Raw genomic sequence first — 13,554 nt, 5'->3', positions numbered from 1 at the left:
AATCAAATTTAGAAACTCAGCATTCCTATTCTTTACAAATGCATCCTCCAGATTTTATTAAACTTTATTCTGATTCTGAGTATCATCTCCTAAGTCCTTTTAAAAGCCTGTGCAATTTCACCAACTGGCATAGATTACCCTGTTTTTTCAGGGTGCTGTTCCATATTGCCAGTAACCCCCACTGCTCTGAGTTGTAGGACCAGTACTTCAGCTCTCAAACGTTGTGTATCTCCTGAAGCATTTTGGTTTCCATAGATATGTGTGCTTGGTTCATCATTAGTTTGTAAGTGCTCAATGACCTCAGCAACTCTCTTTCTTTGTGTGTGTGTGCAACATTTTCTCTTCCTACGTGGTTGTTTTTGTTTCTGGAGTGCTTATCACCATAACAATCCTCCCCCCTCCCAAATGATCTGTTACTACACTCCCTTGATTTATGTATGCATTCTACATCCAAAAGCCTTTGTGTGCAGGATGTAAAGGTCAGGTGAATAATCTTTCAGATTTCTATCTTGTCAATGAATTGTCTAAAAAATTAGTCACTTGTTACATCAACTGAAAATACAAAATCCCAGCGGGGTGTGGCAGCTGTTTCCCATATCCATGGGATTTAAGCATTAATCATCCCATTCAGGTCAATTAGTCTTCCCTAGCACTCAGTCATGCACATTTTTGATTGCCTATAACTGCTCCTGAGACAAGGGCCAAGTGTGCTCAGATTCCCCTGAACTGCTCTCTCTTCCCACAAAATGGATTAGAAGGAGCAACCCTGCAGCCTGAAGCTCACTGGAGATATTCAGATGATTTTAGTGAGCACAGATTTAGGTTGCAGCTTAATACAGACTGGTAGGTAAACAGGAGTACAAATTTTCTTCCTGTCAAGAGAAGGGCGTTATAGATACCCTGCAATTATCTTGAGGGCATTTAGGAAAATCTAAAGGAACCAAAATATTTTTCCTATTTGTTTATTTAAAATTAGAAGAAATTAAAAAGGGGGACGCATGGAACCAAAACCCCCCCAGAAAATACATGCAAGGCACCAGAATCCAGGCTAGTAAATTAATTTTAAAATTAAGGTATTTAGGGAAGAGGGCAGATTAAAAAAAATGAACAGGAGAATGATGAACCTGTCTTTCCAGAAATCAGAAGCCACAGGCTGGTGTAAGACAGCAGTGACTGACTGACTTGCTCTTTTTAAAAACATCACTAGGACAGGGTTATAATATGGGCCATGCATAAACTGAGGTTAAAAGTGGGAAGGTTTCTAATCCTGGGAGAAGTGCAGCCTTCTACTGAAAATAGCAGGCAAGTACACCATCTTTTTTTTTTGCTATTTAAATTTCTTGATCATTGTAGGAAAGGAACTTAGAACAGTTTTGATAAAGAACAGACTTCCCACACGCGAGACTTCCTGTAGACTATTGTATATTTAAAATGTTTAGAGCTCCCCCTTATCTGTGATGCACTCAGTTTTGGCTTAGGAAAGAACATTCTATACCTGACACTTCAATGAAAGTGCACAGACATGTTTTGCAGTGTATTGTGAAGGTTATTTGACTGGAAAATGAAGTTGCTGCCTCCTGGACATGAGGTCTTTAACTTCATTTTATTAACCTGACACTTTATAGATACTGATATTCAAGTTAAGAGAAGAAAAGAATGGCTTGTTTGATTTTACAAAATTATCCACAAACCACAAACACCACCAAGTTTCTACAACTGTCAGTTAAAACATTTTTAATTAAGCCACCACATTTGAAACGAGTGTCACATACATTAATATCACTTGAAAGTAATTAATAAGTTTTTGCAATAGCTTTCTCTAGAACATCAAAGTTGTGTAACATGCTGGTTATGCTTCTACCCCTCCCAGTACATTCAGAGCCAAGTTTATTTTACATTAGTCTTCTTCTGACAAGTTATGCCAATGCTTGTAAAAAAAGCATACAAAAGATTTAAATTATGCTAATTCTGATTACCATCTTCCCTGTCATTAGGAAAGGTGTCCATTTTCTCACACTTTCTTGTCCTTTTCAGCTTTAGTTGGGCAAGGGTTTTCCTGACTTGAGATTCTCTGCTGTGTTTTAAATTCTCTAGAAGTAGGTACTATCATTACTTATGATAAAATCTACACAGTATTCCCCACCAGCCAGTACTGTACAGAAAAGGGAAAAAAAATTTAAAAGGACACGTTTGCCACAGAACTCTCTTATTCGGCAAGAATCATAAATACAATTGATTGTATATGCCACAACTGAGCTCGTAACACAATTCTGAAGTCTGCAGACATTTATGCTCTGTAAAGTTATAAAATACAGGCCTAGAAGGGACCTTCAGGAATCAACTGGCCTCTCTAAAACAGGATCACATGCAATATATAGCATTATCAAATTGAAAAAGGTGTTACAAAATGGAAAGCTATACAATATATAATACAAGAAATACAGGGCATTGTAAAAGATCAGTTGTAAATTACTTTAGCTTTACAGTCTCTTGGTTAATGCTTTCTAAGTTCTATTTTGTACATGTGCATGAATACACACACCCAAACACTCACCCTCTCCTAAGTACCAGGTTCATGAGAGTAAGAAATAACACAGAGCAACATGCAGCATTTGCTTTCCACCCCACCAATATCCACCTCAGTCTGTCTTTGCTAAAGCTACTTCCCCCATAGCTGGAAGAGTTCTTCCTTCTTCCTCCACTGAACAAAGCCCTGACAAAGATTATAGACCATAATTAAATCTGCTGTAAGATGCTGCAGGTCCATGACCAACACAGACATGGCTATGCCTTGCTGGAATACTTATTTTGGAACTGCTGGCTGCAGAAACACAAATGAGGAGCCAGCCAGATTACTCCAACACTGATGTCTGTATGAAGTTTACATATGTAAATTGCTCACAGAACTGCCTTTCTATTTCTACCTCTTACCCCTACTCACTCACAAAGCAGCCCAAGTTTGCTAAACTCTGAGGTACCTACAATGTTAGAAACTTTTGGAGGTTTTTAAACACCTTATGCTAAAATTTCCCTCCAAAGCACACTAATAATTAAAACACTGCAACTTTACAAAGGTAGAAAAATAAAATAGTTTATGTTTCTGCTCAAAGATACTTTCTAAATTAGCATCCCTCATATACCATGTAAAAATGTACGTAGTTTAGCATCTGAATCCATTACAACACATATATGTGATTCCATCACAAGTCCTGCTGTGGCCACAAACCCACCAACGTTACATTAGCCACTCTTATGTCATACACCAGCTCCATGCTTTGGAGGAGACCTTGTCTAACAGCACCAATTGGTGGAAAATAAATTTTAATTTTATTTTCCCCTTAATTCAAATAGCTAGTAGTCAACAACAGTCCAGTAACAGGAATGAGAAAAGATTTTTAGGCAGCAGATGACTGTGATAGTATCACAGAAGTTTCTTTCTTGGGACTGACTTTGACAGAACAAAAACCATTAATTGGAAGGCTGTGTTTTTTCCTAGCTCCATTTAAAGCAATTTTGTCAGAGGTGAAAAAAAAAACCTGTCTCACAGAACACACTAATGGGTTGTTTAAAATCTATCCTTTTCCTTTTAAAACTTGAAACACTATCATCTATATTCATAAGAAAATATTTTAATAAAATAAGGATGACTCAATTAATTGGGAGGGGAAGGAGCAAGTAAACCACCCAAACTGAATTGATATGAGAATGTGTAAATAATACTTTGGGTAAAAGCTATTTGGATTAAGATGCCAATGTTTTTCCTAATTTTTTGCCAGCCACAGTAAGAAATACACTGGCAAAATAAGGTGAGTTTTTTTTAGTCTCCTACAATCACACCAAATGTACATCAGAGGTGCTCCTCTGTTTTGACAGTTGACTGTACTTGGACTTAATCTTTCAATTTAAGTATGGTGCTCTTTCTGGGGAGGAGTAGTAATAGGTAGGCTTGATGTTTCCCAGGACTTCATCTTCCCAGTTGGGGAGGCAGCAGAAGAAGAAAGCACAACCTATTACAACAACAGTGCTGGCCCAGCCAAAGCCATAGGCCCAGCTGAACATGTTATCTCCTGTCAGTGGAATGTCTTCTGTGAATTTCACTGGGTAAATGACCAAGCCAATGATCTGGAATGCAGCTAGAGAGAGAAAAGAAAGAAAACCAGGAGTAAGTTACAGTGAACATATTACGGTTCCCATTAAGAAAAGGTACCTGGAGATAAGTGCATACTTAGGATATGTAAGGATTAGCTTCAGACCTGCAATCAGATCTGCACTGTTACAGAGGTATGTGACTTCTGTTCCAGGCAGATCCCCACACCTATGTGGCTGCAGCACCTCAGCTGCCATTGCCAGGTTGCTAAGGCACATACCTGCATGTCGTGACCAGCCCTGTCCCACAGCCAGCACTGGGAACCCTGCCGAGCCAGTTACCTCCCAGAGCCCCGTCCCTCCTCCTCCCATCAGAAAGGTGGGAAGCACCCACAGCTCTTAAGTCTTAGCATGTCACATGAAGGGTCAAAGGTGTTGGGCATCGCCAGAAATTGCTTTTGGGAAAGTGAGAACTGACAAAGGCCACTGGATCTACCCATTATGCTTTCAGACCACAACTCAGCCTTCCCTTATTTCCCACGAAAATGAGTCATAAACCAGACAAAGAGAGCTAATTTCGTAAGGGAGGCTCCATCTAGCATGTTTTTCTGCTGATGCCTGTTTCACATCTAAAATAACCTTGTCTCTTTGCCCAGCCTTACCAACAACAAAGAGCAGGCCTCCGATTCCTCGCACAAAGTTGAAGCGGAGGATCTCGATCGAGAACGCGATGACTGCAAGGGCGAAACAGATGACCAGGATCACAAAGCCAACGAGGTATGTGGCAGCTGCTGCTCTCCCCCACCCTTCAAGAGAAAACAAGAAAGGTATTACACACAGCAGTACTCTCCTGTAGGTCATTGCAGCTCTTTGGTTTTCTTTATTCATTTTTTAATTGAAACCCTTTACTGTAGGAAGCATGTCCTTATGTCAAAGCAATGCTGAATGCCTGCAAGGCACACAGCTGCAGAGCAGAGGGGCACCATCACTGCTGGAGCAGCACAGGTATCCCTGCCTGCTAACTTGTCTTGCTGAAAAGGGGGTAGAGTGCAGCATAGAAGAGAGATAATACCTTCAAACTCTGTATCTGTAAGACACCCACAGATATCTGAGCAGATAGGGCACACAACTGCTGACAGTGCCCTTTATCACTACGGCTCCTTTTCGACATTCAAGCTTACAAAAGCACTTCCCTGCACAGGAAAGTGTGAAAGCAGACAAGAGGGTACCACCACAGGAGATAACCGCTGGGAAATAGTAGTGCTGTCTGCATAAAACTTCTGTTTGTTTATGACAAGAATAGGGCATGTGGAGCAAAATAAGCACAACCAAAAAGAAATAAACCTGCAACAGCTGAAAAGATGACAAAAAGAAAGTTCTTGAAAATAAGTATCTATTGACAGCTAAAATGTAGCAGGTGGAGGAGAACAACAAAATCTGAGATAAAACTTGATGAGTCCTCTTTGAATCATTACTTTGACATTTGCTGGAACAGGGTGTATCAAGCTACTGAGTATCAAGCTATTGCATGCTGGAGAGGCTCAGGCATGAAAAAAGCGGCTGTATTGCAATGGAGCAGCACCAGCATCCAGAACTCACCCGGCACAGCCAGGGCCAAGGCAACAATGGCAGGAAAACCTCCTAGATAAACAGCCAGGGATTCTGCTTTGGCAGTAACACGGCCCTCACACACCTTGTCCTCTTCAGAAACCAAGCAATTTAGGTGAGCCCAGTGCAAACAACTACAAACGAACGTGTTCCTGCCCTGGAGGCAGGATACCTGCCCACAAGGGCTAAACCATACTGGCTAGTGCTTTGTTTTCCAGTCAGCTGTCATCACAGTTCAATTCCCACATCTACATGTTGTGGGTTTCTACTTTCACACACTCAAACAGAGGTAGGGCTGGATCATGAGCTCCCTCTAATGTAGGAATAAAGAGGCCAGTGAGATCTAGGTCAGAACATTAAAAAAAAATCTCTTTCATCATAGCTGTCCATTCCAACACAGTTGAAGTGACTTTGAAGATGTCCTGCTTTCAATGTAGTCTCCATTCTTTCTCTACTATTTGCTGTCTGAAAGCAAAGCTTTGTATTACAGATATTTTAATTAGATCTGTTTGAACTGGTTTCTTTATTCTCTAATCCAACAGAAAAGTAAAATACAGCAGTAAAATACATCAACTAAATCTCTGCCAAAACTTCTAACCAGCACCACTGCTACCTGAAGACAATAAAACTGACAGAGAAAAGATAAGGAAAAGTCTTTCTTTCCCCTTTCCCTTCCTGGAGCTACTCAAGACAGTAAAAACATCTCAAATTTCTTCTTCTTCATACCCCTTCCCTGAGGGGAAGAAGTGGGGAGGAGACTGATGAGTGTCTGGAGAGTAGAGCTACATCAGTGGTTTGATACAATCTTATCATACAAAGTATTCTCTGTCATACCTAACACAGGTATTGAATATTGTCTTCACAATAGGATTTCTTTAATGATAACTAATATAAATGGATATGTAACTATTACACTCAGACTAGATGATTTAGGCAAGGTTTTATCAATATATGCCCTATTAGGAAAAAAAAAGCTCGACAAGAAGGAACACTAAGTTACCATAGCATATTCCCTTTCAGATGCATTATTTATGCTGACAAGATGTAGGAATGACAAATCTGGCATCTGTTTGATAAAATTTAAGCTGTAAACTCAAATACACCTGCACGTTAGACACCCTGAGGTTTAGTGCAACACAAACACAGCTGGAGGAGTACAAGGCAGAATGCCCACACTGCTCTCTCTGCCATTTTCATATAATCTGTACTGTCTTTACAAGCATAATAAGCTTTTGGATAGAGGTCAGCCCAGGCTCTGCTCACAGTGATTTATTTTCTCGTCTCTGGCAATAAGAAAATGACAACACATATAGCTGCAGGAGATATCTTGTCAGGAAGATTAATATCAAGCTTAGCTTTGTTTCAGATCTTCAGAAACAAGACAGCAGTAGGTGCCATCATCATGAAACTCAGTGAGTGTTGTGCTTATGTGTGACAGAGCTCAGTGCTGGTGACCCAGGACCTTCTGCTCTTTCTTCAGCTGGATTATCTTTTCCAACAGCACTTAGCAGCAGGTTGATGCTGACAAGACCTGATAAAACTGAGTCATAGGTGCTGCCCACAGCACTGGATGGGTGTGCTCTGGGCTGGATGAGTGTACTCAGCCACTGTACTATCAGCCAGCCCCTTGATCCCCTGTGGGAATCAGGACTTACAGTTAATTTTTGAGATTTCCCTTACATTGTGGATCTTAAGTCTCTTAATAAGTGACTGATGGGAGAGATTGGGGTGGGAGGGTGCACCTTTCCCAAGCACAGGGTGCAGCCCTGGGATGTTCCTTATCCACATGACCTGTTGCCACCCCCACTGACAGGGAGAGTTTTCACCAGAGGGGCTGCTGCAGAGCCAAAACTGAAATTGCTGCTTCTCCATGAAGGATCTCCCTCATCCCCACACCTATCAAGTCAGGCTTTCCCAGCTCCTTTTCCTCCTAAAGTCTTCTGAGAGCTGACTGAGTCCCCACAGGCTCCCAGCTCTCCTGTCTTTCTGAAGGATCCTCCCCCTACAGCTCCCAGCTGCCAGGAGGGGAAAGGTGCAGGCTTACCCTCTCATGTTTGCTGCCATAAGAGCTGGAGACACCTACTCACAGCCAGGAAATGACAGATAAGCCCCAGTTTCTACTGGTTTATGTTCAAAAGTACCTTGTAATCATAAGATATTTAGCCAGAATTTAAGCCTTTCTACAAAAATAGAAAATTCAATGACCCATTTATTTGTCAGAAAGAGTATTTCTTGTGCAAAATAAACATAAATATGATACATGTTTATGAAATCAACCAAGAACACCACAGTGATTTGGAGCTGCATAAATAGAAAGGCAGAAGAATTGGAGAGCAGAAAAGCAGAGAAATAGTTGGGGTATTAGTGTTTCCAGGTCAGCTTGGCTTCAAAGAATAGTCAAGTTCTTTGCATCTAATAAGCAGAAAAGTATTTATCTATTAGGTGGTGTTGAAAGAACATTTAAAAACAACTGTTCAGAAAGTCTGTAATTATTAGGAAGGATTAAGAGTTTTATTACACAGCATTACATTACATTAATGATTACTATGGGAAGGAACTCAGCTGCAAATGTTATCATGCAAATAACTAGGAGGGGTCATGATTACTAAATGTTAATGATGAGCACCAGTAATATGATGAAATTAAAAGAAAGCAAGCAACAGTGCCTTAGCATTAAGTATATTTCCTGACTTCATTTGGCCATGCCTCAACCTCACCAGGGAGGAGGTGGAATCTCTACAGGCTAACATATTTAAATCTAGATTTCTCTTTAGAAATCAATAAAAGGGCCACGAAAATAGTCTAGCAGGAAGATGAACTGCTACAGGATTTGAACTAAAAAGACTCTCATATTTGTTCATTCACTTCCAGAAGCAGAAGTTAGTTTGTTAGCTCGTGAATAAGTGGAAGTTTTTATCATCACCTGCAGAGACTGGGCTTGTTTTTGCCATGTAGCTGTAATATTCTTGTGTATGTAAATGGCAGTAGCAATCCTTGTTTGGCCTCAAGAGCCCATTACACAGAATGCCCAAAAAATATCTGCCTTTTTTTACATCATAAAGGAGTAGTAGACTGCAAGCAAAGAGCAGTGTCAGCACTACTTTCTTGCTCAGGTAATGTGCAAACTTCCATGGTAGTGTGACTGGTGAGAGGAAGCTATGTGCATACCTACCATGAGCATAGAGGACCCCAGAATCCAAGGTTTGCTGGGAGGACAGGTTGAAAATTAATACTGGGAATCACAATCTGTTTTGGCTTTAGGAGTGCAGGAAAAGCAATTGCTAAACTACCAAAATATTAAATACAAGCCTTCTAGTATAAACTTGGCTTCAGTTGAGAGCTGAGGAGAGGCACAGTCCTACACATTTCCAGCTTTTAGTCCCTGGATTGTTAGTAGCAGAACTGTGCCTGCTCAGGAGCCAGCAAAGTGCACTGGCAGAGACACCAGCCTCACATTTCACTGGGATCTTTCACCAGGAAGTTGCAGTAAGTGTTTTCTGGGTGTAGGCAGGGACGCCAACTGCTACACCTTTCCATCAGCATTTCCCAAGTGCACTTGCCTGACACGACACACGATGTGTGTAGTTTGTCTTGAATGCGTCCTGGTGTTTGTAAATCAGACAGCAGTGTGCGTGAAAAGAGGCGTATTGAAAAGGTAAGTACGCACCTAGCATTCCTCCTTTATTTACCTGGCCCCTCAGTGAAGTCTCCACATGCACTCAGTTTCACCAATAATCTGTGGTATCAAAGTCCATGCCTTTAGGGACATAGGTACAGTGGCACAGCTCCAGTGAAACATGATTCACACAGGCTGGGCTCCTTTTCTTTTCTTTTTTTTTTTTTTTTTCTGGCACTTACTAAGGGTCCAGAAAAATGCTTCCCTTTTTCTTTGTTGGCTGGTACACACCAAATGAATACCAACTGGCTCTTAGTGGTAAGAAGGAGTTAACCTAATGAGGTTACCTTTACTGCATATGTACACACCCATCTTTTACAGTGTTAATTCAAAGCAAAGTCTCTGGGACCAGTCATTCAGAACCAGGAGGGTGCAGCCACCCATAAATATTGCTCCTAAACTTACAGTCTCATCACTATAAAGACAATCATCCTTTCCAAGTTACACGGTGCAAATAATCTTTGTCATAGCTGATGGCTTGCTGATATGTTTTAAACACACAGTCAACAGTTAAATCTTGCAATGGTCTAGACTTACTCATCTTGAGTCACATTCTAGTGCACTACAGCATTTCTACATTGCAACATTTTGATAATACATAGACACTGCCAGCCAGGGCACTTCCCAGACACAAACCAGCACAGAACTCTAAACAAAATCCCTTCCCTGCCTCCCTACCACATGACATCCTACTCTTCTTTTTCCCTTTCACTTTTTCCCTCTCATGTGGTATTTGCAAATGTGCATTAAGGAGCTATGCAGTTTAGGAGACATTCCTATTTGCAAATCTTTGTTTGTCTTTTCCTGCCCCTTTCCCCTCATTTAAAATAAGTGACTCGCCTGCTTTTTTTCTTCCTCTTCCTCATACACACGCCACAGCTCAATTAAGAATTTGTCTAATGGCACATTCTGTTAATGGAGATCCATTCTGAAGTCTTCATTTCATCAGGAGAGGTGCAGGATGGTTAGTGCACAGCAATTATTGTATGCAAAACACAAGTTATGCATCTCAATGAGTTAACCTTTATTTTCCTGCAGCAGTACTATAAATGCCTGCTAGGCATTTTTTCCTTTGTAAATGCCCTCACCTAGTTTGACAGTAATTGCATTAGCATAGAAGAAAAGAAAACAAAACAAATCAAACCTGAATTCATGTGTTACATCCTGTCTCTAGATGCAAATACTATTTGAGTAGACAGTGGCATTGATGTTATGAAAATTTGAGAACAGGCAAATTCATATAAATAAGCCAAGGATTTAAATAAGCCAAGGCTTAAACAAGTGAAGTCAAGGATGCTGTTCTTCTGTGTCAGCCTGTTAACTAGGAAAAAAATGCAGAAAATTGCTTTTGTCCCACAATGCTGAGGGCTGACGCAAAGCACACACCCATCAGCACTCAGGGACGTGTGAAGCCATGTCACTACAGGAGAAAACAAATTCCAGTGGCTGTACTGTATTAGCACCTTTTCCCTGTGCAATGCAAATTTCAGCAACTCTGCACTAGCTTTTCTTCTCTGTCTGATGGGGGAGATGGATATTTTCATCTCACTAGCCAGATTTCTTCTACCTGCAGTATGGCCCGAAGTCATCACCCAGCTAAGAAACGAAGCCACTTCTCTTACAGTATATTCAGGGTTTAGCTTGTGCATGAGTGTTGCAATGAAAAGCTTCTGGAAGTGAGTCTGCCGTGTTCAGGCAGCAAGGGATCCGTGCAGGGAAACAGTCCCAGCTCTCCCAGCTGAAACACACCCTCCCAGCCCCCCAGTCCCTAAAGAACCCTCATCCAAGATCTTAAGGCGGGTCTGCTTATTTGTCCAGAAATATTTTGTTTGAGGGAAAAGCAGATGTAATCAGACCCACGTGTCCTAGCAATAAAACAAAAAGTCCCCCAAAAGACCTAGAAACTGAGAGTGTGCAGCAAGAATGTTACAGTGGTGATGCCAGATACAGAAGCAGCTAAACAAGTTAAAACAGAGGCACGCTTATCCCTGATTTAGGCCCCAGTGCAACAGAGAGGTACAAAGGAAAGAGCATTTTTTTTTTCTGCCTGCAAACCCACATCAGACCATTTTAAGCTGTGGATCAGGAGGCATTTTAATAGCTGCACTCCCTTGGCCAGGAGGGTTAAATTAAGGTGCTCTCTTCCCCCAAAGGGTAGGGGAAATACCATTTTACTACTGTCCAGGCGTGGTTCTGCATAGGACACCCTGCATGGAAGTATCCACACCCACCCTCTGACCAGGGAAGCCAGCGGCACAGGGAAGGAGCAGCCAGGTAAGGCTGTGGCACTGCAGCCCGATGAGAATTCAGGAGAAGCAAACACAAAGAGACTTGGAGCCAGTTGCTATCTTACTTTGGTTGTAAAATAACTTCAGAAGAAGCCAAAATATCAGCACCCCGGCTTCTCAGTGTTGTACTGATAAAACAATAAAAAAGATCACTCTTGGAATAGTCTAGTCCTGTGTTTCGGTGCTGGTTTAAGCCCCGAAACAGCATGGATATTCCATTCCAGAAAGCAGCTGCTCCGCAGCAGAGTTAGGGGAGGTCAACAGCCTTGGCACCCACTTAGCGCCCCGGATGGATTCCCCGGCAGGCTCCTCACTCACCGTAGTCCATCAGGGACTCGCAGTTCCAGTTGAGGTCCTCCTCGCCCCGCGTGCAGCTCTCCCACAGCGACGCTTGCTGCACGTAGGGTTCCGACTCGGACTCCAGCCAGCCCCGGCCCGCCAGGGCGATGATGCCCATAATGATGGCCAGCCCCAGCAGCAGGGGCAGGAGCCACCTGCACCTCCAGCAGGCGAGGCCGCACACCACCATCGTGCCCGGCCGGCGGCGCGCCCAGCGAGCCCGGGCGTCGCGGGTGTGGTGCGGCGGGGACACTCCGCCGGGACGGGAGACTGCGAGCGTGCCGGTCCGAGCGGGGTTTTAAGGCGCCGGGGAGGAGGGAGTCCCACCCACATTCCTCTGACTAAGCCTGCCGCCGCCGGCGGCCCCGACCGGTGGGGCCGGCGGAGAGCGCGGAGGGAGCGGGGCCCAGCCCGCTCCGCTCGGCCCCGGCCCGCCCGGCTCACCCTCGCACTTCTCCCCTCGCTGTCCGCCGCCCGCCCGCGCCCGCTCCGCCGTCTGTCCGGCACGGACACCGCAAAAAACGCAGCCGCAGCGAAAAACCTTGCGGTTCTCGGGGTTCCACGAGCCCTGCCTTCCTCGTGGGGGCTGGAGATCATCGTCCTCCTCTCTGATCACTGGAAAGACCGACCAGCATTGCCCAGCACGGATAATACAGATGGTGTTAGCCACTTCAGGTACCAAAATCTTGCGAAAAGTTGCCTTTGTGGTTGACAAAAAAAGAGACACATTAAAGAAAGGTATCATTTGAGGATGGGAATATGACATTATTAACAAGGAACCCATCATTTGTTTCATGTCACACTCAGTATTAAACAAATGCGTGTTTCCTAATGGCCATCTAATGAGCGCTTTGTTGCACTTGTGCTGTGGCTTCCAAGCAGGCTGTTCTGGGCACTGGACAAAGCCCAGCAGTGGTACTCAGGACCCATGGGCCCTGATCCTTTCCCATTCCGCATCTGGAAATGCACCCCAAGATGCCAGGTGACCAAAATGAATGCTTCCTCATCACATGGCATGAGCGGACACCCAAAATTTTGGTCATAGGAGAAGCACTTATCCATAATAAGATCTCTACATATTCCATCGTGTCACTCTGTTGCCCAGCATCAAAGCAAACTCATTGTCTGAGCAGACACGTGCCCATGACAGGACTAGAGGAGCTTGTGTTTTGGGCACACAACTCATGTTTGGTTGAGTCCTGGAGCTGCTTCTACGCCTCACCAAAGAAGACATTAGGAAAACAAATCTCTGAGATCTGAAGGACTGAAAATAATAGTGAGTGAGGGGGATTACATGGGCATTCATGGAGAATGGGAGCATATGAGTTCTTACTGAACTGCATCAAATGGGATTTTGTCACAGCTATGTCGTGTATAATCAAACTGTGCCCAATGCCAATTCCTCAAAAGATATTCATGGGAGGTGTCCCATGAGGAGTGACGGTCAACCTCATCTGAGAACTGATTGCTGGCAAATATTCAGTAATGGATTGAGATGCTAAAACCAGAACAATAAAATGATATCACTATAGGCAAGTTGCAAAAATCATGTGGAGT

At 43.1% G+C, this 13,554-nt stretch overlaps 1 protein-coding gene across 1 annotated transcript; it reads right to left on the bottom strand.

Annotated features, from left to right (window-relative positions):
- Nucleotides 1–1,717: 1,717 nt before the first annotated feature.
- LOC119699761 (p53 apoptosis effector related to PMP22) lies at nucleotides 1,718–12,308 on the bottom strand. Its single transcript, XM_038133690.1, has 3 exons — nucleotides 11,977–12,308; nucleotides 4,749–4,892; nucleotides 1,718–4,133 (listed from the first exon to the last, which is right to left on the bottom strand). The coding sequence occupies exons 1-3, from the start codon at nucleotides 12,185–12,187 to the stop codon at nucleotides 3,898–3,900; spliced, it is 591 nt and encodes a 196-aa protein (XP_037989618.1). The 5' UTR covers nucleotides 12,188–12,308; the 3' UTR covers nucleotides 1,718–3,897.
- Nucleotides 12,309–13,554: the final 1,246 nt, after the last annotated feature.

Source organism: Motacilla alba, chromosome 3 (genome assembly GCF_015832195.1).
Source record: "Motacilla alba alba isolate MOTALB_02 chromosome 3, Motacilla_alba_V1.0_pri, whole genome shotgun sequence".
In the NCBI taxonomy this organism is placed as follows: domain Eukaryota; kingdom Metazoa; phylum Chordata; class Aves; order Passeriformes; family Motacillidae; genus Motacilla; species Motacilla alba.
This window is presented reverse-complemented; position numbering and strand designations above follow the sequence as displayed.